This window comes from Triturus cristatus, chromosome 1_1 (genome assembly GCF_964204655.1).
Source record: "Triturus cristatus chromosome 1_1, aTriCri1.1, whole genome shotgun sequence".
Taxonomy (NCBI): domain Eukaryota; kingdom Metazoa; phylum Chordata; class Amphibia; order Caudata; family Salamandridae; genus Triturus; species Triturus cristatus.
In genome coordinates, this window is record NC_140579.1 from 78,230,704 (window position 1) to 78,256,106 (window position 25,403).

At 47.3% G+C, this 25,403-nt stretch overlaps 1 protein-coding gene across 1 annotated transcript in view; it reads right to left on the reverse strand.

Annotated features, from left to right (window-relative positions):
* Positions 1–25,403, reverse strand: part of LOC146869492 (E3 ubiquitin-protein ligase TRIM39-like) — a 203,217-nt gene that overhangs the window by 137,782 nt on the left and 40,032 nt on the right. Inside the window, exon 2 of the mRNA XM_085600308.1 lies at positions 1,337–1,432. Coding sequence (XP_085456434.1) covers positions 1,337–1,432 — 96 coding nt within the window. The remainder of the gene's footprint in view (positions 1–1,336; positions 1,433–25,403) is intronic.

The following is a 25,403-nucleotide window of genomic DNA, read 5'->3' on the forward strand; positions in this document are numbered from 1 at the left end:
CGTTCTGTTTTGGGTCAGAAGGGCTCTGTAAAGCGGGTTCCACCCGATCCGAAAACCCAAGCAGAACACCATCATGGCACAGGTTTGATGCAATGAATGCATCAATCCACTCTGAGGTAGACCCATTATGACACAGGTTTGATGCAATGAATGCATCAATCCACTACGAGGCAGACCCATCATGACACAGGTTTGATGCAATGAATGCATCAATCCACTCCGAGGCAGACCCATTATGACACAGGTTTGACGCAATGAATGCATCAATCCACTCCGAGGCAGACCCATCATGACACAGGTTTGATGCAATGAATGCATCAATCCACTCTGAGGCAGACCCATTATGACATAGGTTTTCTTATCATTCAACATGTGATGAACAACAGTGCGCTATTAACTGTGTGTAGGAGTTAACGGAAAAAACAGGGAGTCTGTGTTAGTAGAAAGCATGCCGTAGACAATCACAACACAAATGCACGCAAGCCTGTGTCCCAAACTCTACCAATTAGGCAACTAGTGCTAAGATTTCACTTTCTTTTTAGCACCTTTAATGGAGAGGACAAGAAGTTCACTTCTTCCATATTACCGCATATTTAGGTTCACTAGAGGTATTAAAAGGGTTTGCACCAGAGGCTTCTGGCGATTTTAATAATTGCGGGGGCCAACGTGGAAATATGTCCGGAATGACAACCTTTTGTAAAAGATTAAAAAATCCTTCATGTTATCTGGGTTTTAGGATTGTCCACCTCCCTTCATCAGCACCCATGGGTGAATTTACACCACAGGACGGTGGGACCAACTTTTGAAATTCCAGCTCTGCTCAGAATCAACAAAAAGCCCTGGATGTAATGAAGGGAGGTTACAGCAGAGGCTGGAGCAATGCAGGCCCTCTGAATGACCCCTGTCAAAATAAATGCAGAAAATACACCAAAGATTAGGAGGGAAACCGGAGACTACATTAAGTCACCTATGTAGGATTACTTAACACGTAGTTATGCACTTAAACAATAATATCCTCAACACCATCAACCCTGCACTGTGGTCATATCCCGTAAGAAGGTAGCTATACATAAATCAGGGATATGGTTAAAGCAAGGCGTTAATAATCTTTACACACATCCAGACAATAACTGTGGCAAACCCCTGGGTGCCTAGAGGGACTATGTTTAAGGAAGATGCAGGTGATCGTTGCAAAGCACAGTCAGGATGCCCTTAAGACATGTATGGCTAATCCCTCAGATGAACGCTATGGTCGCCCTTTAAACACATGATTAAGTGAGATGATGTTTGGGGTCCTCGCTCTATGATGCTGCTATATCAATTACGGTTCTCTTACCTCTAGTTGGGTCACTTTCATCTCTTCCTTGAGATGCAGTTCAAGAATATCCTGAAGCTTTTTCTTCAAACAGACCAGATAGCTCTGAAACTTCTCCTAAAAACAAGAAAGTCTATATTTTAAAAGCCATAAAGATATTGTGCAACTATCCTTCAAGAGGTTGAGATACTTACACAGGGGGGTGGAATTTTGTAAAATACCTATTCATTCAATTTTAACAATTAGTCTATTAAATTTGAAATGTTTAACTATGTCTAGACATTATGTAAACATTACAGTCATGTTAAACCTTTTAAAAATGCAATCAAATACATGATTGTCAAACATACTTTTCTGGTTAGATAGGGCTTATAAACATGTAAAAGTAATCACAGTGTGATTATCCGAAATGGGGGCGGGGAGGTTTGAAGAATATTTGGAGTCCTTTACCTTTTGACAAATACTCCCCGCCAAACATAAATGACAAAGGATGTTAGTGATGGCCCATTACAGAGAGGCTACCGCTGATCATTGGTTTTAAGCTCAAAGCACTGCTATCCGCATGGTGCTTCTTTTAACCAGAGCCTGGCACCCCCCTGGGATCAGTCAAAGTCCCCCTACTGGGGCTCACTCCCCTAGTTTGAAGACCCCTGACCAATCCTGTAAACAATCAGCTTGTCCTTTTCAGCACCATGGTGAGATGTGACAAATTATGGCAACATTCACATTATTCCAAAGCACTGACAAGTGCTTCTCTGATTATGTTAGGGCTTATATTATATCAGGGTTTGGACTTTAGCAACGTTCTGATTTTGAAAATCTACATAGGCCTTGAATATGGGTTGATGGGAATTCCCATAGGGAATTCTGTTGCGCTCAATCATGAGGGGGCTGTACTTCCTGCATTCGGGTTTACCTGCTCAAGGATCGAAGGACCCGATTTTAGCAGCCGGAAAATAAGTCCAGTAAAATTGGTTTGGAAACCAACTACATTACTGTAGTGGCAGGAATGAGGGAGGCGAGACAGGATTGCTGGCAAGTATAGTTGCTTTATTCAGTTACATAAATGATAAGGCCCACGAGGAGCAGCGGAGATCCCAACCGCCAGCCAGCGTCCTCGCGCTCTTTCTGTCCTCCTCTCGCCGCCCCCTGACGTCACAGCCATCCTCGACATCGGATTGGCCACGACGTCAGGAGGCGACATAACAAAGAAAGAGGAATACGTTCTGCTTCCCACAACTAGTACGTTAACTCACGTACGACATCTCCCTTCATTAACAAATTAAGAAACACATTAAGAAACATACAGAGCTTCATCTCATCACAAAATCTTCGAACCTTTTGGGAGCTCTGATATGCCTTGTTGGCCTGCTGGGAGTAACATATGGGTTTGACCCCCCCCCCCCGCCAGCGCCCGTACCATCTTGGCCTGAACTCGTTACATTGTGACTGTCACTCTTCACAGTTTTGGGGCTGCTGCCACTACGGCCTTCGGCATCCCCGAGGCCGCGCCACGTACGCTCACGCCGGTCTGCACTCCCATGTCCGGTCCGCCCTCGTATGGGGGGCGTATTCCCACTCACACCATCACCAGTGATTCCATCATTGGCCTCATGATCCTGCCACTCACACATACTGTCATGGCTCTCGGCCTCACGCACATGGTTGCCTCTCATGATGATTTCCTCTTGGCCAGCCTTGAGCCTGACAATATCGTCCTTGCTACGCCATCCCCCTCCTTCCAAACAGACAGCTCCCCTTGTCACTCCTTGCAAACGTACAGGGGTTTGAAATACAGATTCTCCTTTCATCACCTTGGTCGGTTTCTTCACCAATACCCAATCCCCCTGCACTATATCTTTAACTTTGGCTCTGTTTACCATATCAGCATACCGTTTGTTGCTTTCCTGTTTAGCCACAATCCTTTCTTTGACTCTCAACCTCTCATCAGGTATTTCCTCAGGTTCCTCCCTCATGTCATACCACTTATTAAATTTGGGGGTAAGCTCACTCATACACCTTCTCCCTCTCATCAGGTAGAACGGAGTGTGCCCCGTAACTTCATTAGGCGTGTTATGGAAAGTGTGCACCTTGTCCGCCAGAAATGCTTTCACATCTAAGTTAGAGGCAACCGCCTGTTGTACACCCTCCTTCAGGAATCTATTCATCCGCTCGACCTGCCCATTGCTCTTAGGGCTGTAGAGCGGGGTCTTCTCCTGCTTGATTCCCAATCTGGCCAGGAAGTCCTTCATCTGTCTGGAAACCAGCTGGGTGCCGTTGTCGGACACCAAAATCTTCGGCTGTCCCTCACTAGCGAAAATTTTCTTCAGCGCCTTGATCACTCGTTCAGTGGTAACCTCCCTGACGAACTTGTAGTGGATCCACTTGGAGAAGTAATCCGTGAGAACAATGAGATGTCTGCAGTCGCCTGGCAGCAGGGTAAACGGGCCTGCGAAGTCAATGGCAACCTTGATCCATGGGCCGGCAGGAATGTCCACCAGTTGCAGCTCCCCTTTTGCCGTCTTCCAGTGCTTGTCGGCCCTTAAACACGGTCCGCACCGATCAATGAAGCTGCCGACGTCGCTGCACATCCCTGGCCACCAGTAGTATTGCTTGAGGAGATTCTTCGTGGCAGTACCGCCCGGGTGGCCCCTGTGAGCTATCCTGATTGGCTTTTCTCTCAACCCTTCCGGCGGCACAAACAGCTCATGTCTCTTCACAAAGCCGCCCTCGATGGTAAGTTCAGGGCTAACCTGTTGGAATCTCCTGAGAGCAACGTGCAAGTTCCATATCGGGGGCCAACGAGCCGTCAGATGGTCCATCACCCTACGAATAGTCATGTCCTTCTCCTGGGCTGTCAACCATTCTTCCTCAGAAATGGATCCCTCGCAAATGGCCGTAGCGTCCACCAGTGCCACCACGCACTCCGTGTCATCCAGGGAAACGTCCTCCTCGCCAATGACCGGCATGCGCGACAGGCAATCCGCCCTGCAATTGAGGCCACCCTTGATGTGTCTGATGACGAAGTGATATTCCTGCAGCTTGGACAGCAGACGTAGAAGCCTCGAGCTGGCTTTCCCATTGCCGCGACCTTCGCCGTCCATCATGTAGATCAAGGGCTTGTGGTCAGTGACCAGTTCGAACTCCATACCCCACAGATAGTTCTTCAGTTTCTCCACGGCCCATACGCACGCGAGCGTCTCCCGCTCGATGGTGCTGTAATGCTTCTCAGCTTCACTCAGTGACCGGGATATGAAAGCGACCGTGTTCTCCTTCTTCCCTTGAAACTGGCAAAACACCGCGCCGATACCCTTGGCGCTAGCGTCAACTGTGATCACGTTCCGGAGGTCCTTGTTGTACGGTTGTAGCACTGGAGCCGCCGCGATGGCCTGCTTGATGGATTCGAAAGCAGCATGTTGGTCCTGCGCCCATGTGAATTTTTCGTTCTTCCTCAGCAGTTTCCTTAAAGGCTCCACCTTGGTCGCGTATCCCTGAATGAATTTGGAATAGTATTCACTGAGCCCCAGGAACGATCGCAAGGCGTCTTTGTCTCCTGGACATGGAGCATCACGTATGGCCCTCACCAAGTCATCTTTAGACGCAATGCCCTCTGGGGTCAGCACGTGTCCTAAGTATTCGATCTTCCCCTCCATGAACTTGCATTTGTCCTTGGAGACCGTCATCCCTTTTTCTCGCAGCACCTCCAGCACTTTGCCCAGCAGCTCCAGGTGCCCCTCCTCATCCGCCGTGTGGACTAGAATGTCGTCCTGGAAGGCTTCAACACCATTCATGTCGCAGAAGAGCAGATCCATCAGTTTTTGGAAGACACCGGAGGCAGAAGCGAGGCCGAACGGGAGACGGACGTACCTGTACGCTCCGAACGGGGTAATAAAGGTGGTCAGTTTCTTGGAATCCTCCGTGAGGCACACCTGGTGGTACGCGGACTTCAGGTCTATCAAAGTGAAAAACCTCGATCCTGACGTGGAAGACAAGATCTCTTGAATGTTGGGCAGAGGATGGCAGTTCACCAGGATATTTCTGTTCAAGGATCGCAGGTCCACACACAGCCGAATGTCCCCTGTCCTCTTCTTCTTGAACACCATGATTGCGGACACCCACTCTGATGCGCCTGCTTCCTCTATCACTCCCTCTGTTTTCAGCCTATCAAGAACAGCCTTCAGCTCCCCTCTGACAGATAGGGGAACCGACCTGACCTTGTGCTTTATCGGCACAGCATCCTCTTTCAACCGTATGGCGTGCACGAATCCTCTCACACATCCTACTTTGTTTTTAAAAACGGATTCAAATTTGCCGATGACCTCAGCTAAGCCCTCATGCAAATCATCAGGCTGCACGTAGTTGACCCAATCATCCCTCAGAACTATGGGATTGTCCGCCCCCGGGACTAGCATCACCCCCAGCTTGGCCAGGTCCTTCCACCCCACCAGGCTCCTTCCTTTTTCAGCCACATAGATCTTTATTCTCACTGTTCGCCCCCTGAAGGTGAGGGAGTCCCAGAAGTACCCCATCATCACTATGTCTTGTTCCCCAAAGGCCTTCGGATTCACATCCGTCTCATGCAATCGCACACCCTGCCATTTCAAATCAAATGTCGTATCAGATATCAGGGTAATAGGGGAACCAGAATCTGCCGTAAATGGCAATTCAACTGCATCGATCAGGACGGAGCCAATAGGCCCCTTCACTCTACCATCCTCAGCATCAATGGACAGCACGATGTCCGCATCCGCATCCACATCACTATCGCTCACCGAGCTCACTTTCATGCCCCCACCAGGTTTCCTGGCTTTGCACACTGCCGCGAAGTGGCCCACCTTCTTGCACTTAGAGCAGCTTTTGGACAGGGCCGGTGCAGGTCCTGCTATCCGCCAAGTGGTCCCTCGACCCACATCTAAAACAAGCGAGCGGCCTCCTGCCCCCCCCCTCTATCACTCGCCGCCCTGTCTGGAGTCTTGGGTGCACTTTTATGTCTGTCCTGCACATAGAACACATTAGATGCCTGACTCGTGCTCGCAAGTTCCTTAGTGGACACCATGGAGCGTTCAACGGCCTTTGCAATGGCCACCACATCCTTCAGCGAAGGGTTCCTGCAAGAGAGCAACCGTTCCTGCACCTTCTTAGAATGGCAGTAGAACACCACCTGATCCCTGATGTAGGTGTCCGTCATCTCCGCAAATTCACAGTCTTGGGCCAAAACGCGCAGACATGCAATATATTCTTCGATAGTCTCTCCATCCTCCTGTTTCCGCAACGCAAATTTATGGCGCCCCACCATGTTACCCTCCTCAGAATACTGCAGTTCAAGCCGCTTAACCGCCTCCTGGTACTCATTCAGAGGAACGAGGGCCCCCGGAGGGTCCACGTAAACTGGTAAGCTGTCGAAAACCTCTTGGCCAGCCTTCCCCAACAGTCCGAATAACAGCGACTTCTTCCGCTCGGGGCTATACCCCTTACCATCAATGGAGACGATGTAGTTCTCAAATGCGCGCAGCCACCCCTTCCATTTCATGCACGGCTTACCCGGGGAGTCCAGGAAGAGGGGAGGCACGCAGATATTGATGGGCTGCGCCATGGCCGGAGAGCAGGCACACACCTAGAGCAGGACCACGTGGAACAGGAGCAACAGCGACTCAGGAGGCTCCCAGGCAGCGCAGAAGAACACCCCAGCACCTGGGAGAGCAGGAGACCAGGAACACACCGGCTGCACCCCCGGCGGGACACACAGGGACTGGCAAGGGTCCGGCGCCACGGCACACTGCCTGAGCCTCACGTGGCAGGGACCGCTAAGGAACAGCAGAAGAGGCGCACCTTCCGCAGCAGCTCACCGGAGGCAGCTCACGTGGTCACCAGGGCGCAGGGCGCGATCGCGCACACCTGCAGCAGACGTCAAAGCGGGGCTCATCAGCAGGGGCAAGCATCCAGCAGGCAGGGGCAGGAGCGAGGAGTCAACGAAGATGGAGCTCTCAGCGTAGGAGCAAGCGAGGAGACATCGGCGCGCCACCGCAGCAGCAAAGGAATACCAGGCACGCCGGAACTCACTCGTGGGCCGCAACAGAAGCTTTAACCCTCGTCGACATTTGTAGTGGCATGAATGAGGGAGGCGAGACAGGATTGCTGGCAAGTATAGTTGCTTTATTCAGTTACATAAATGATGAGGCCCACGAGGAGCAGCGGAGATCCCAACCGCCAGCCAGCGTCCTCGCGCTCTTTCTGTCCTCCTCTCGCCGCCCCCTGACGTCACAGCCATCCTCGACATCGGATTGGCCACGACGTCAGGAGGCGACATAACAAAGAAAGAGGACTACGTTCTGCTTCCCACAACTAGTACGTTAACTCACGTACGACAATTACAGCCTGGACTCGTTTTCTGGCTGCATCAAACTCCAAGTCATGGCACAAGGGAAGCTTGAAATGCCCCCCTGCTTATAGAAGATAGTCTATCTTGGCCCACCCAACCGGTCCCCTATTCTCACTCGCCCCCCTTGCTCCAAAGCCGTCCTTGCTCATATCAACCACCTGTTAAAACAGGTGGTAAATGTGAGAGATAATCCCCACAGAAACTATAATGCCATAAAGAACTGCATCCGATAAAAACCGGGTCTGCAACCGTTATTTCCCATTCTATATGGGTAAACTCATTATTGGAGTTACCGCTAAAGGCTGTTTTTAGGAGTACTATACACCCCAGTCAGAGCCATATAACACGTAATCAGGGCCATACAGTCTGGAAATAGAAAAGAAGTGGTAGTGGGATTTCCTGAGAGTCTGCGCACACCTACAAATGCCCGTTTATGGGTATTCACTAACTCCTCTCCAATCTTTTCCCACATGGGAAGATGTTGAAAATGTACTCCTGAAAAAGGCAGAAGTACACTTCTTTCATGGTGGGAAATAGACTGGGAAGGAAAAATGAATTTGCAACTTTTTAATGAAAATCAAAAAGTTGCTAGGAGTAATTCTTTCAGGCTTACTTCTGTAAACTCTTATGAATTCCTGAAAGTTGTAAATCTGAACTAATGCAATAACAGAGGGTGCACTTTGGTCACTTTCATTATAAAAAAATATATTGGCTACAAATATGATTTACTAAATCATTGCTCTAACAAATGATATTTAGAGTTGCAATTTCCTTTTTGTACATTTTGTTTTGAAAGTAATCACCATTGCTGTGTTCGCGCTTCTGCAAGCATTTGCATACACTCCGGGAGAAATCTGGGAGAATTGCAAGTAATTCCATTGTACAATTTTACAAACGTGTTTTTATTCTGAAAACTCTGTCAGTGATGCAAGCTGGGCTCTCAGTTGACTGCATTACCTGAAAGCACTCACATCAGCAGTAAAGGCTTGTGCATAGATTAATCAAATAAATACAAACCAGGGAGCCTGGCAATAGGAATTCCATACCCCTGCCACTCTAGGTTTGTTTAATAAACCTCTTGCCGACAGCCGCCCTTCTCCCAGTGAGGGTGTCGACCATTGGCCAACACTGGGGAGGGTTCTGAAGCCCCTATAGTGCTCTGCACCACAGGGACTCCTATATATATGCAATGTCGATCGATGCACAGGGCGCGCTGACATCATTGCAGTAAAAGTCAAAGTAAATACGAGCTGATGGGTTCGTTTTACTTTCATTGAATCAGTGCTCAGGGGCATATCTCAGCCACCACCCTCATGTAACGAGGACTGGTGGGGGCCGCCATTTTGGGTGGAGAGGGGGTTAGTGTTGCAGTCTTTTAGGGCTTAGTCTCATTTAAACGCGCATGGCGCTTGCGCGCAGCGGACGCACGCAGCGGGCGCGCCTAAGGCACGCCCGTCTGCACCCGTCCGCGCTCGTACCGCGCTATGCGCCAAAAACCCTGGCCAATTTCCTCCTGATGATTTTATTTTATGTAGCTTTTCTAGTGGGTAATTACGAGCCTTTAACACTGTTCCTAGGCAGCTTGCTTGTGTTTGTATCTCACCTGCCTCGGATTCGGGGCCTACACCTCAGCTATGCCCGACCTGTCTCACGCCTTTGCCAGAGCTTGGCTTCGGAAAAACACTTAGAGAAGTTCGCGATTTTGACTCCAAGTTATTTAGGGCAGGTCTACGGATGTGCTTCAATGCCTATTAATTAATTCACGTTCATTGGCTAAACATAGTGTTGAGTGTGCAACACTACTGGAGGATAAGAATATTAAAATAGCTTTCATCACCGAGACTTGGTTGGATGAAGCTTCTGGACCAGATCTTGTGAAAGCCATACCTCCTGGCTTCTCTTGCTACACGGCAAATAGACCTTCTAAGAAAGGTGGAGGGTTGGCTGTGATTTATGATAGCTCTATTAAAGCCACTTTCGTTACATGTACTTATTCTAGTTTTGAAGCCCTCTCCTTCGTTCTCACCTCTTATCATGGTCACATTTTTAGGGTTTTTTTAATCTATAGGCCGCCGGGACTTAGGAGTCCGTTCTTAGCAGAAGTGAGATCTGTCCTTGAGGAGGGTTTGTCATGGGACTCATGTACCATCCTGGGCGATTTCAACTTCCATCTAGAGATAGATGGGGATAGAGATACTGAAAAACTGATTGATCTTATGGGTAGTCTTGAACTTAAACAACTGGTTCAGGCCCCCACACATCAGGCTGGGCATACCCTGGACGGGATTTTCTCTAATTTTTCGCAGCTCGTGGTTTCTGACATCCTGCCTCTTGCCTGGTCTGATCATCATGCTATCAGGTTCGATGCTATTGGACTGGAAGATCAGGGTAAAGCCCCGGGGGTGCTAAAGCCCAAGGAAATTAGATCCTGGAACAGGGTGGAAGGAAATGACCTGAGGGATCTTCTTTCCTCTTCACAAAGACCCCTCCCTGCAGAGGTTGACGAAGCTGCCTCTATATATACAGCTTGGATTGATGAGGCTTGCCTCACCCTTGCTCCCAAAAAAATGATAGTCCCCAAGAGGCTAAAACCCTCAGCACCATGGTATTCACTAGAGTTGAAATCTCAAAAATCAAAATGCAAACAATTGGAACGGGCATGGAGGAAGAGCTACTCCCCTTTAGCCAAGGATATTTATAAACAAAGTATTTTGTGTTACAAACACTTACTGATGGAAACTAAGAGAGTTTTTTTCACGTCAGATTAAATTTGCAATTAATTCCACAAAGGAACTTTATAAAACAGTAACTAGGTTAGCGCACCCATCACCTACTCCCCTTACACCTACTAGGGATTTTTGCGAAGAAATTGCTATTTTCTTTCAATCTAAAGTGGCAGCAATCTTCAATACTTTTAAAACTCCGGTTAGTGTTAACTTAGGCCCTACTGATTGTTTGGTTCTAAAACCCTCTTTGGATATTTTTTCTCCCATAACATATCCAGAGACCCTCAATTTTTTGTTAACTGCAAAATCTGGATCACCTGTTGATCAATGTCCAGTGGCAGTAGCAAAGTTGGCACCCGAACCCATAGCTTCAACATGACGGTGCTTTATAATGCGATGTTCTCTCTTGGGCAGTTCCCAAAATGTTGGAAGGTAGCTTCGGTACTACCTTTGTTGAAAAAACCAAACTTGGACATGAATGACCCCAATAACTTTCGTCCTATTTCGCGCCTTCCCCTACCGGCAAAACTGGTGGAAAGATATTTGAACACTAAGTTAAGTATCTTCTTGCGTGATACGAACGCCCTGGATCCCACCCAGTTTGGTTTTAGAGGAGGACACAGTACCGAGGCCGCTCTTCTCAAATCTACGGATGAGATTAGGAGAGGGCTTGACCAAAATGGTAAGGCAGTGTTGATTCTGCTGGACCTCTCCGCGGCCTTCGACACGGTCCATCACGGTGTTCTAATGGACCGGTTATCGGCATATGGCATACGGAATAAAGCCTGGTCTCTTCTAAAGTCGTTCCTTTCTGACAGACGACAGTCAGTGGCTTTGGGTGACTTTGTCTCAAATCCATTCTCTCTTCCCTGTGGGGTCCCACAAGGCTCTTCCCTCAGTCCCACGCTCTTTAACGTGTATGTTTCTCCTCTGGCCCCGTTGATTGAATCGTATGGCTTCTGTCTTACATCTTATGCCGACGATACTCAGATAGTAATTTCTATGTTACCAGGTCAGGAGAGGGCGTCTGGGGAGAGACTACATGATTGCATGGGGGCAGTAGGAGACTGGATGTCTCAAAACTGCCTTAAACTGAATGCAAGTAAAACTGAGGTGATGTTATTCGGAAATAATGCCAATATGTGAACTCCTAGTTGGTGGCCTGAGGCCATGGGTACTCTCCCAGTCCCCTCCCAGAAAGTAAAAAATCTGGGGGTGGCGTTGGATGATTCCCTCTCCATGCAAGCTCAGGTAAATGCGGTTGTCTCTACCACCTCGTACGTTCTTAGGAGCTTGAGGAAAGTACTCCCGCTCCTGCCTGCGGATAGCAAATTTACAGTGGTTACAGCTCTGATTATGTCTCGTCTGGACTACTGCAATGGTCTTTATTTGAACATGCAGGAGGGTAATCTTTATAAACTTCAGATGCTTCAGAACTCAGCAGCCAGGTTGCTTACGGGCACATCGAGATCTTCCCCGATTTCCGGCGCAATAAGAAAATTCCACTGGCTGCCTGTAAAAAAGCGAATCCTTTTCAAGGCCTTGTGTTTTGTTTTCCGCGCCTTGCAGAACACAGGCTCTCTCTATATGAGACAACAATTTCGCTGGTACGTTCCGGCTAGAACTCTGCGCTCCTTGGGAGCAAAACTCATCATCCTCCCTAGTACAAGGAAAGCCAAATGGGGTGGGAGAAGTTTTGTTGCGGGTGCTGCTAGGGCCTGGAATGAACTGCCTTTTGCCTTGAGGAATTCAAACGATCTTCTTTCCTTTAGGAAAGCGCTCAAAACTTGGTTGTTTTGATTCTCCTTTTTGCTGAGTGTTGGGAGAGCTACAGCAAGTGCCGGGACACCCTAGGGTAGCTGCGCGCTATATAAGTTCGCCTAACATAACATAACATAACAAGTATCGATTCTCATGGGGGAGGTATCATTGGAAACGGAACACTCTCCCATTTCCAAAGGTACTTCTACCCAGTGGATCCGTGCTTGGGAATCGCCACAGGAGAGCGACCCCAAAGCAGGGATCTACCCACTAGCCACCAGGGATAGGGGGGAGCAGCTACTTGGGCAAGGACTTGTGCTCCCACTTGGCAATTTTTAAATTTCAGCCTTTCTGCCCCCCTGGGGAGCAGATGGGGGCAAATACCCCATAACTGCCCCGCCCGGAGGGTGGAGGAGGGGGGGAGGGGGGGGGGGGGGAGGCAGAAAGCCCACTAGACACCAGGTATTTTTTTTTTTAATTGTAAGTTATAGGGGTGGGGGCTGTCCAGCATGGTCATAGCCATGCCCCCACTCCATGTACATGGGGAAACAGTCTGTCTGTCCCCCTTGGGAGCGAATGTTGGTAATTATCCCCCATCTGCCCTCTAGGGGGCAGAAAGCCCAAAAGACACCAGGGAAAGTTTTTTTAAATATAGGGGTGGGGCTGCCCACATGCTCCCACATCATCTAAATGGGGCGACAGTACTTCTGCTCCCCCAGGGTGAAGACTGGGGTAATTACCCTTTATCTGCACCCCACCTCCCCGGAAGGCAGAAGACCTATAAGACGCCAGGGAATGGCTTTTTAAATAAATATAGGGGTGGGGGCAGTCCAGCATGGGGTAATTAACCCTAATATGCCCCATAGGGAGTGCTGAAAGCCCACTAGATGTCAGAGAACAAATATAGGGGTGGCATCTGCCCAGAATAGGCATGGCTATGCCCCTCTCCCCAAGTAAATTGGGCAACAGTCTTTCTGACCCACACCCTCCCCCGGGAGGCAGATGGGGTAAGTACCCACGATCTGTCCTCCTAATGGAGCAGAAAGCCCACTACACACCAGGAATTTATTTCCTAAAAAGTATAGGTGTGGGGCCAGCCCGGCATGGTGAATCGGGTAAAAGTCTTTCTGCCCCCCTGGGGGCAGATGGGGTTAATTACAAAAGATCTGCCCCATAAGGAGAGCAGAAAGCCCACTGTATGGCAGGAATTTATATTTTTAATAAAATAACGGGGTGAGTCTTGCCCAACCTAACATCAGGCAACACCCTCACCCCTAAAACCTCATCAGTTGTTCTGCTGCCCTGCAGACTAAAGCATCCAATCCCAATGGCAATCAAGAGGACATTTGATTGTTTGGGGTGTTTTTTTTACATATGGGACAGCACGGTGTGGCTCACTCCCAAAATTGTCCCGTTTGCAATGGTGAACGGCTGCACTTTTTAGGCTTGGGTAGGCTGCCACCTGGAAAAACCAAGAAGACCCAGACAGTGCTGAAAACTAGACAATCGGGGGAGTCCAGGGTAGTGTGATTTGCATTCATGCCACACCATTGTCTTACCCACAATGCCCTGCAAACCATAAACTTTAACTAAAAACACACATTTTCCATGCACGTCCTACCACACAGCATTCCCGCAAGTCTCCTTATTGAAAAATTGTACCTCACGTGTGTGGGTGGGATAAGAGACCTTGACACAAAAGGCCCTTAGGTCCTTCGTGGAGAGATTAGCAAAAGGGCAGCTGTGGAATTTGGGGCCCTGCTCGGCCACCACCCATGGAAACCTACCAACTACAGACATTTGTGAAAAGTGGACAACCAGGGGATTCCAGGGTGGTGTGCCTTGCGTGAATCCCACATGGTTTCCTCACACACAAGGCCCTGCAAACCTCTAACTTTGCCTGAAATCACACATTATCCTTACATTTTTGTGATGAAAACTTCTGGAATCCTCAAAATTCCTAACATCCAGCCTTGCCCTACTTGTGCCGATAAAAACACTGCACTACGTCTGTGGTTGGGCCTAGTGCCCGTGACAGGAACAGAGCAAAGGTCAATTGGAGTCCCCATGCCCGAGAATGGCACCGCCATCTTCCTCTCCCACATCCTCCGACCGCTGCACACAGAAGCCAGAGCTTACATCCGTCCCTGCATTCCCCACATCCTCAGGTGTAGGCCAATACTTGCTACTCTCCCAGAGCCCTAGTAGCCTCCAACTGCAACCTATTACTGATCCTGGCAGCAGTTCTCTATGAGGACATTGTGAGTTTCTGCTGAGTGCCCAGCACCACAATTGGCTTAGGTAAACATAATCTACGAAGAGAAATTAGCGCATGCACAGTTTAGCAGGATGACTGGCCAACACAATTATATTAAATAGGCAGTCATACCCGCAGTAACATGCAGAATCGGTGAAAAAGGTTCTGCGTCTCATTTGCTAATGATTTCTTCATTTGAAGGGGATCAACCAAGCAGAATGCACATAGTTTGTGAAGCCGTGTGAAGGGTGAAGATACAATAACCGGTAAATACATAGAGGTTACAATGGAAATGTGCTTCTGAACACACTGGTCAAGCAATGCACAGATAGTTATCACTGCTATAGTATCCTTCAATAAGAAATCAGATTATTGGTTGGGGGGGGTTGTGAGCCCTTCTTAAGCAACAACTGCAACCCTTGTCAAGGCAAACCACTAAAGTCACAAAATTAATCTGTGCTTAACCCTCATGCACCTAGGCAGAAAGCAGTCAGGCTTAACTTAGAGGCAAAATGTAAACTATTTATGTAGCACACAAACAGCAATAAAGTGAATACACAACACAGGAAAAATCCCATATAGATTCAGATTTAATAAATCATTTGTGAGCAAAACGACATAAATACAATTGTTAGAACCGGAGATATGCCGTCATCAAGATTTGGCTAAAATAGCACTTAGAAGGGCAAAGTGCCAGCAGGGTTTATGTGGTCTCGCTAGACTGGGACAAAGTCACATGTTCAGACCTACCACGATGGAGTGCAGTCTGTGTATAGGATCAAGTTTGGACCACTGAGAGTTGTACTTCATGGCCGTGGTGATAGGACTTTGCAGCATGGCTTTGTGTTGCTCGGCGTCCATTCTGATGGAGCTTTCAGCTGTGAGGTGATGCTTTGCATCGATGGTTCCAATGAAGCTTTTAGCTGGGCAGGGAGGCTTTGCGGACCTTGCATCGGTTCCAATGAAGCTTGCAGCTGTGTGGCACGGTTTTGCATCGCTTCACGCTGGATTTGATTAACCCTTCATTTAGGCTATGATGAGCTCTCTATGATGCCAGTCAAGGGTCCACTACTTGCGGAGACACCATTTGGGGATCAGGCTCTCATTCCAGCAGAGGCCAGGAGGCCTCAGAAAGGTCCAAGCAGGTTCAGAGCAGCAGGTCAGCTGGGAAGTTGCATGGTAGCCTTTGGATCTTGTTGTGTCCCTGCAGCTCAGGGGGTCAGCAAACTGACCCATGGAGCCATTCAGGTAGCCTGGGGTGAAGACAGCAGGTCCAGTCTTCCTTCTCAGACAACACGGCAGTCCTCAAGCAGCAGAGAAGTCCTCTAGCAGCTGGGTAGTCCTTCTGTAGTGTCCACAGGTCCAGGTTTGATTTGAGGAGTTGGTTTGAGGGTCCAATATATGTATACCTGGTGCCAGCATTGAAATAGGAGAATCTTCTAGACTTCCCTCAACATCTGGTTCCGTAATTACCTTCGTTCCCCCGCCTAGACCCCAAGATGTCTGGGGTGATAAAAGCTCAGTGGCAAAGTATTTGTGAGTGTACTGAGGGAGCCCCTTCGAAATATAAGTTGGACATGGAATAGCTCAGCCCTCCCATCCTGGCAGGTTGGCCTATCCTGTCAACATGTAGTCCCCCTTTGTTACAATGCCTGGGAGAAATACACAAAGGCCAACTGCCAACTATACCTAGTGACCCAGGACACAGACTGTAGGAAACAAATGGTTAGGACAAATGAATGTCAACTTTCTAAAAGTGTTTTTTTTTTTAATTGTGACTTAAAATCCGACTTTACCATTAAAGGAGTCTTTAAATTACAAGTCATTTGTGTAAATATGTCATTCCTACCTGCTCCCAATCAAAGGTAATCACTTGGTAAATTTAATCATGTAACCCAAGGTATCCTACGGGAGAGGTAGGCCTTGAGGTAGTGAAAAACACATGTGAGTTTGTCACTACCAGGACATGTAAAACTTGAAAGTATATGTCGAACTTTTTAAATACTGTTGCAAAGTCATCCTGTGCCCTGGGCACCCCCAAACTTTATGCTGACTGATGCTGGTGGTAACTGACTATGACTGACTCTGGGCTCTGTCTAACCAGGCCCAGGGTCAGTGCTATGCTGAAAACAACACATTAGAATGCAGTTAAAACGCCTAACATACACTAGGGTACACTATGGTATGGTGGGGTATCCCTGTAATTGGCATGACCTACCCCATAGGCCCGTAGTATATAATACGGCAGGGGATTGAAACAACCTAGAAGTCCCCAGTACCCTGGGGCATGACAGTTAGAGGCCAGCAGCTTTTTCTGCACTTTCATTTGTGCACTGCTGAAGCCTGAGGTCAGTTTAAAAACAGCCCTGGGTGCCAAGACTGCTTTTAAACAGTAAAACTCGACTTTGGTGGTAGGGGCACTTAAAAATGGATAACCTACAATGTTTTGGCATATTTGGGACCCCCAGGGTCTCCCCTAGGTATCCCGGGGGTGGGTGGTCAGATTTGTATAAGGTACACCCTTATAAAATGAGTTTTTATATGCCTCTGTAAAGTGAACTTTCACATTTCACTCCCCACATTGTGTTAAAGTGCTGCTCAAATTCGAATTTGATGCTAGAAGCACTGTGGAAGGAGGATCTGCAATATTTCCGCAGATTCAGAACCCCTAAAGTCTCCCCTAGTTGCACAGGGGGTGGGGGTCCTGTAGAAATTCGGGAAATACTTATGAAATATGTTTTTATACGCCCAGGTGCTAGAAACTGGCCCAAGTCATTTTCCCCACTTGCAAATCCCCTGGCCCATAGGTTAACATTGCAGAAAGTTATTAAATGATAAATACTGATAGGAAGGAGATAGGCCTACCATTCAAAGACTTCTCAGAATGGTAGTGCTAAATCCAACAATATCATATTGTTGAATTTCTCGTAAAGTGTACATACAAGAAGTTATAAGACTTTCTTGTTTGTAAGTCCAAATTCAGCCTTCCAGTGGTCTGCCCTGATTGGTCAGAGTTAAGTGGATTAGCCAGGCTGCTTTTAAGAGGTGATAAAGGGCCCCTGGGGTTACAAGCTCTGCTGGGAGGGCAGTGTGTTATTCCATAGGAATGCCAGGCCAGGGGAGGAGTCATAAACCATGCTCTTCAAAGGCAGAGGGGAGGCCTGGGTGTCAGTTACACTTTTACACTCTTGACCCAGAGTCAGGGCTAGGCTTAGGGAAGGTATGTGCAGATGGTTGGGAGAGCGTCCATGGAAATAAGCCATCGCTGGGGGTGTGTTTAGCCAGGTCTTGACTCTCTGCAGGTAGATCAGCCATTGTGGATTTGGAAGATTTGATGCACTCTGGGACACAATAATGCCACACACTTCAGGATGTGGTCATCGCCTTGAGGAGTTACCCTGCTCCCATTGCTCAGGGCTCCATCGCGCCCGGCCTGGATTTTTATTATGTGTTGTGTCTTAATTAGTCGCTGAAATTGTGTTTTTAAATGCTTTACATACCTGTCTTTGAAGTTAAGCCTGTCTTCACCAAGAGAATTTTGAATAAGTATCTGAGAGGGGCATAGCCCTCCAGATCTGCTGCTTGAAAAACTTACTGAAGCAAGAAGTACCCTGCTGAGAAGCTTTTGCTGTGCAAAGAATTCTAAGGCTTGACCTGTGAAGATTGCACCATCTGAAACTGCAGCCCTGAGGATTACCTTGCTGGAAAAGAACTAAAGAGTGGACTCCCTGAAAGCTACAAGTTAAAAGAGCTCTACTGGAACATCACCAACTAAAATCTACACCTTGGAGACCCATCAGTGGATTTGTAAGTGTTTTGTACCAGTGGATTGTGGGAACTGACGTCCTCAACTTTCAAGTACCATCTTGGAGCTTCCAGACCCTTGGAGTAGTTTGAGACACGCTGGGACCCCTTGAGGAACTTCAGGAAGAAGTTCAAGAAATTTGGAGCAACTTTGAAAAAAAGCTCCATAGAGGGACCGACTCAACCTGGTCAGCCAGGCTGCCTGCCTTCAACCGCGAGCCGGCCAAGCCATCCAGGTTCGTCCCGCTAAAAGCTCCATCGCATCAACTTCCAGAGATTGACTGGGACTAGAGAAAATCTGAAGCCGGCGAACCCTCACCGGATCCGGCAACATGAGGAGCATCGAGAGACCCCACGAGAAAAAGCTCCAGAAAAGTTTCTAAGTCCGCTCGTAGAAAAGGTGACCGGGAGCAAACGTGAGAGCCAAGCCGCCTGCCTTCCATCGCGTCTGAGACTGGATTCCTGGGTTGTCCCGCTGAAGCAAACTTGAATGTTTTCTAAGTCCGCTCCAGGGAAGTTGACCGGGACCTCGTCACAAGTCAAGCCGGCGAACCCTGACCGGATCCGGACTGGCTGGGAGCTTCGAGGGGCCTTGCGAGAAAAAGCTCCAGAAAAGTTTCTAAGGGTGAAGGTAGAAATTGAGACCGGGACCTGCTGGGAGCTGTAGCCGCTCAGGGCTCCATCGCGCCCGGCCTGAAACTTTGACTTTGCCCCGATCTATCGCGAGCAGGTAGAACAATATGGTGCTATAATCTTCTAAGTGCCATATTTTATTAAAACTTTAGAAATTCATATCTCCGGTCCCCTACATTGGATGTTTGTCGTTTTGGTGTCATTTTAAAGATAAACATATTTCCTATTATTATAAATTGGTGTTGGATTTTTATTATGTGTTGTGTCTTAATTAGTCGCTGAAATTGTGTTTTTAAATGCTTTACATACCTGTCTTTGAAGTTAAGCCTGTCTGCTCGCAGCCACGTTACCAAGGGTCGAGCATAGGAATAATTTTCTAAGACCTATGCTGAGTCCTATCATGTGTTAGTGGCCTTATTGCCAGTGGCAGACCTACATTTGCCCCTACCAATAACCCAATTTCCAACAAATACACTGTACCCTGCCCTATGGAGTGTTTAGGGTCTACCTTAGGGGTGACTTACATGTGTTATAATGGAAGCTTTAGGCTTGGCAAAAGGTTTATTTTGCCAAGTCAAATTTAAAGTTTACAACTGCACACAGGCTACAATGGCAGGCGTTGGACATATTCTTAAGTACTAATTAAGTGGATGGGGACCATAAGTGCTACAGGTCCACTAGTAGCATTTATTTACAGGCCCGGGGTATATCAAAGGACTCATAAGTAAATGTATTGTGCAAATTATATGCAAGTCAATTTTACAATATTTAAAAGTGTGAGCACAAGCACTTGTCACCAGTGGTAAAGAGCACAAAATACCAAGGCCAACAAAAACAAAGTCAGAAAAAACAAAGTGAGGGCAAAATATTTGGGGGAGACCACTCGCAGGTCTAACATCTTATTATTATTTGAATACATTAAACATTGTTTTCCGTTTTTTAATTATTCTATAAATATTTTTGATGATTCTGCACTACATGATGTGGCATATCAGGCCAAATCCGAAAATGCTTTCATTAATAGCTGAATTTGAAGGAGGGTAGTGGATAATGAACAGATTGAAGAATTTTACTTTTGAATAATCTGAGTTATGTACACTTTGTTGGGTCAGTGTCATTCAGGCACCAAAAGAGGTGTTAGCTGAGCAACCTATTGACATGGGAAACCTTTGTTGGTATGACTGCTCATTCCCCAATCATTATACATGAAGCCTACTCTTTGAGACACACTTTAACAGAAATAGTATTTTTAATCATGCATAATGTACAAATGGTATGTAAACTAAGCATCTAGTTACACTTTATAAGGTGCAGAATGAGCACACATAACAGGGTGCTAATCTCCCAAATGCTCCACTCCACTCTTTCGCCCATGGGGTACCACAGGGGTCCATTCTCAGCCCCTTGTTATTCAATCTCTATGTAAAACCACTTGCCGTGATAGCTGAGAGTTCAGGGCTATCTCTCTTTTCCTATGCGGACGATTCACAAATCATTTCTTCCCTCTCTTCACACAAAACCACTTTGCCTTCCACCCTCAAAATTGGATTGAGTAAAATAGCTTCTTGGATGCAAGAACATTTTCTCAAACTAAACGGTGAAAAAACTGAAATACTGGTACTGGGAAAAAATAAGGATCTTTGGAACCCCCAACACTGGCCTTGTGAAATGGGTGTCCTTCCTTCTCCCTCTCCCCAAGTCCGTAACCTGGGTATCACAATCGACGACTCACTTAGTATGCACCCCCAATCTGTTAAAGTCGCAGCGACCTGCTTCACCATTCTTAAATGGTTAAAAAAAATCTGTTGGATGCTTCCGGAAACCACAAGGAAAACCGTAGTCAATGCTCTTATTACATCCAGGCTTGACTATGGAAATTTACTTTATTTTGGCGCCAACAAATCTGTAGTCCAGAGACTACAGACGGTACAAAACGCGGCAGTCAGACTCCTGTGTGGAGTCCCTAAGACCGCCTCTATTTCATCTTATCGATGCAAGCTGCATTGGCTTAAAATCGAAAATCGGATTAAGTTCAAGGCACTGAGTTATATGCACAAAATTAAATCTTGTTGTGCTCCTAGCTATCTTCAATCCTTAGTCAGTCCTTATCTTCCCTCCCGAAATCTCCGCTCTGCCACCCAAGCAAGGTTTGTCATCCCAAGATTCAAATTAGCTCGGATGGGCGGCAGATCCTTTTCTTACCTCGGCCCTTTGTCCTGGAACTCTTTACCCACATCACTCCGAAACTAGACGAACTATACAATATTTCGTAAGTCTTTAAAAACCTGGCTATTTAACAGATAAAGTTTCTACCGCTCTCTCATTCCATAGTTTTCTGACTTCTGGTCCCTTGCGCCGGGAAACCTTTTTGGGTAGCTGCTGCGCATTACAAATTTAAAAACTAAACTAAACTAAATGCTGAACATGAAGGGTCTGATAATCAAATGCAGACATCTGCTACCCACAGCATTTACAGATCCCATAATAGGCATTTGTGACTCTGACAAACATACACAATGTGGTTCTCACAAAGTATAACACTTTCTGTAGCAAAGAGGAGCGCGTGAAGTAGGGAAAACTCCCCGGGAAACAATAAACACCAATGCTGAAGAAGTGAGAGCATACACAAGGCAAGTGAATTGCTCCTCAAAGAAGTGACAAGTCAAACTAACAAACCAGACAAGCCATTTGTAGGGGGTGAAAACCCACTTTACATTCTAATCACAATCCTTGCAACAGTGAATCACTAAATAAACCTGTGCTTAATCAACCCCTCGGTAGATATGGCACAGAGCAGTCAGGCTTAACTTAGAGGCAATGTGTAAAATGTGCAATGGATGCTTCATCCTGCAGGATTTGCACTTGCATGCCTGTGGTTGGGGGGCGGGTTTAGCTGTGAGCAGAGGGACGTTAGACAACAATCAGATTTGTTCGACCTGTTTTATCATGAGCAGAGACTACCACAATGTGTAGCATTTCTATCCAGATTTACCAGGGCCTTGAGAAATATAGAACTGCTGAAGAGCGTTACAGACCTGACGTCACCCACTTTGCAATATCTGAGTAAGTGTGAGGGATCGCGGGACGGCCTCCCGAGAATGACGTCGCGGAAGCGCTCTGGTCGTAACCTCCCGCACATCGTTCCTCTTAAAGAAAAGAGAGACTTACCGGAACTACAATATCCATGCTCCTCTCTGGTTTGTCCACAGACGGGAGCCGAAGACCCGGAAGAGGGCGGGGTTAAACCCGGAAGTACAAACCAAACACCAATGAAAAGCGGAGGAGAAGAAGCGTCGTCGTCGAGGACCAAACGCGAGAGAGAGGAAGGAACCCGGAACGAACCACACGGAGAAGACGAAGTCAGAGAAAGGTCAGCGGAAAGAGTGGACTCCGAGGACGACAAGCAGGAAGAAGGCAGAGACGACGCGGAGCTAGAGGACCGCTGGTACGAAGATTGGTGGTGCCCGCCGGAGGACGCTGAGGAGCGGCCGTAACTCTGGAGAGTTACGGCGGGGGTCGGTGAGTGAAACCGTCACCGGGGTCTGAGCTGAGGGAGGCAGCGAGAGGCAGCTAGAGACCTGACGGGAAGATTGGGTAGAGAACGGGGAGGCCTGAGTTACTGTGTATACGTGGTAGCCGCGTTAAAATCGATACAGTCTCTATCTTGATAAACTGTCTGACCTCGCTACCTCTTCCCATAGCCAAACCTAACTATACTGTGGAAATATGGATTTTTCTGGTCAGTTATGTCCCCTATCTTGGACCCCAACGGTTCTATGTGCATGTTACAAGTACATGTATATTCCCTCCAGTTCCAGTCATGAAGACGCAAACACATGTGCGTCCACCGTCAACATGTCCTCTGTCAGATCCGCCATGAATAGGCCGGATATTCCATTCCTAAGTATGAAAAGCCACCGGCTTTATATGGTTCACCTATGCCATTTTACAGTCCAGGCAAGTAGGCCCTGATTCTGTCATCAAACTCTTCTTGCCTTCTGCCTCTGAAAACTCCAGTCTGAGCCTGCATCTGTGACCATGAACTTTGTCTCATTCTCTGCGCGGCTCACGAAGCCTGACATCAGCCTATTCTCTGCCAAGAACTGTATTTCACCTTCGAGTTATCTGCTTCACCCCTCAGCCGATGCATTCCTGTCTAGTAGTTTAAGTAAACATTCTTCCAGCTACCGAGCAAAAGGCCCGGCTTCTCTGTCTTTATGCAAGTAATTCATAGTCCTGTTACCATGGAATATTCCTACCCCCTCGCATTTAGTGTAGACACTTAGACGCTTGTACACGCACGCACGGTCAGTATAGAATAGATTCTGTCCGAGAGTCCTTCTTTTGTGGATAACATAGTTCTTTAAACATAGGATGTTAGATATGATTTGGGATTAGGTTGACTTGACCCCCCAGACTTTTCGTCTCCACATGTAGAGCTAAATGTCAAGTCCCCTTCACCCCCTAGTTGCACGTCAATCACACGTCATGCTGCTGCGCGCGCATCTATGCCAAGTATTATCTTATAGATCCACCTATATATGACATCATAACCAATTATGTTCCTTTTTACTCCTTATTACACCCATTTTCGGTTACGCATATGAATCGTCATTTTCCTTATCAATTGTTACGCCTACTGCATTCGCTTCATTGTAATGTATGTACTATAAAAGTCATTTCTTGTCAATAAAGTATGTACTTCACTTCCTGAACCTCCGTGGTGATGGAACTTGGAGCAACCGATTATAATCGATCATTGGAATAAAGCCCATTCCGAACCTCTATAACCACGGATTCTGCCTCTCATTTTACTGAGCTATTTTATTATGTTTCCGTATCAAATTAAGTCCCGGTAAAGGAATTTTATTTACCACATGAATGGCGCCCGAACAGGGACACTTTCTCATCTCACGCGCCGGCGGTGAGTTGCAGGCCCGGTCTCCTGCCACAGCTGGACGGACAATAACGCGTACCAGCAGGATTTCCTGTATCTCCCTCCGGTCAAGCGGGGGCGACTGAGGCTGCGATCAACACCCAGACGAGGCGGTGAGAAGTGCGAAGTATCCCGACCAGAGCCTAGCTGAGAGAGCAAGATCCGAGGTATACAGAGGCCCACCAGTTCGAAGTCAAGTCCAGTTTCCGACGAGTCGAGTCGAGTCCAGTCCGGTCCAAGTTCAGTCTCCGAGGCCTTCCGTTTCTGAAGCTACCCGGTGAGTACCATTACTGGGGAGGCATTTCTGACGTGCACATAGGTTGTGCCGGTCAAGACGGGTTTGGGTACACAAATCCGGTCTGCACTGTTTTAGCAGTGTATATGTACTGTTTAGCAGTATATCAAGTATTCCGAAGTATCTAGTTATTGTCAAAGAATTATGCTTGGTGATTAGTTATGCAGACGATCATCATTGTTGGTTATTTTAAAGGTTAAGAAATGTTAAATGTTTAATGTGTTAAACGTCCTGCATATTGTGGTATGAATGGTTGTTCATTATTGTGCTTTTGTACTAAGTGTGTTCAAGATTAAGTATCAGATCAGTTCTCAATATGCCGCTCTTTTCGAAACTAAGACAGATCACTACAAGAAAAGGGGTACTCGAAGAAGCCGTTCCTATTCCTCCTAGGGACACTCCAGGGTACTTCATGTATCATAAACATGGCTTAGACGCTATATTATTTCTTGATTTATGGGTAGACTACACCAAGGAATTACCAGAAAGTCAGAGGTGGCCCACAGCGGGAACCTGGGATGCAGAGTGCATCATGAAAGTAGAAGAAGAGTTATGGAAAAGGAAAGTCAGACAATCACAGAAAGATGCCGTTGAGTTATGGCGTAAAGAATCTCATAGACGTACAGAAAAAGCACGTAGACAGGAAGAGAAGAGTAAAGAGAATTCCAATAAAGTTCGAGAAAATCTATTAATTGAGGAAGGGATCCGAGTGAAATCAGAACAAGTAGACAGACAAAGAAATGCCCTTATGAATGGTATGTATCCCCTTCTGGCCGAAGGATTACCTAAAGCTACTCCAGAAATACCGAAAGACTTGCCACCCCCATTATTCCCAATAAAGGTACATCCTAAGGGGCATCCTAGAACCGCAGAAGATGTTTTTCTTTCTTCATATTTAGATGACGCAGCTCCCGAGTATGCTAATTCCGCCCCACATAGACCGCCTATCAGGGAAATTCAACGCCAAGATCCAGTGCCCGTATCCCTACAGCAACAGATCGTGTCACAAGTTCCGGCAAGCACGTCTGTTTCTACATCTGTTCCTACAGCTGCTTCTATAGCTGTGTCCACACCTATAGTTGCTGTGTCACGTTCAACGAATCCTTTCACACCCGACACCCCAGATGGGGCTACGGGAGGTGCTAGTAACATTTTTTCTACGCCACCCAGAATAAATAAACTTGCTTTTCAAGAGTCAGCACATTCACGTACCCCCAAACTCATAAATGCCCGTACGCTTAAGGAACTTCTTATAGATTGCAGATATGACCCTGTGCCCGGCAAAGAGGACGAAATG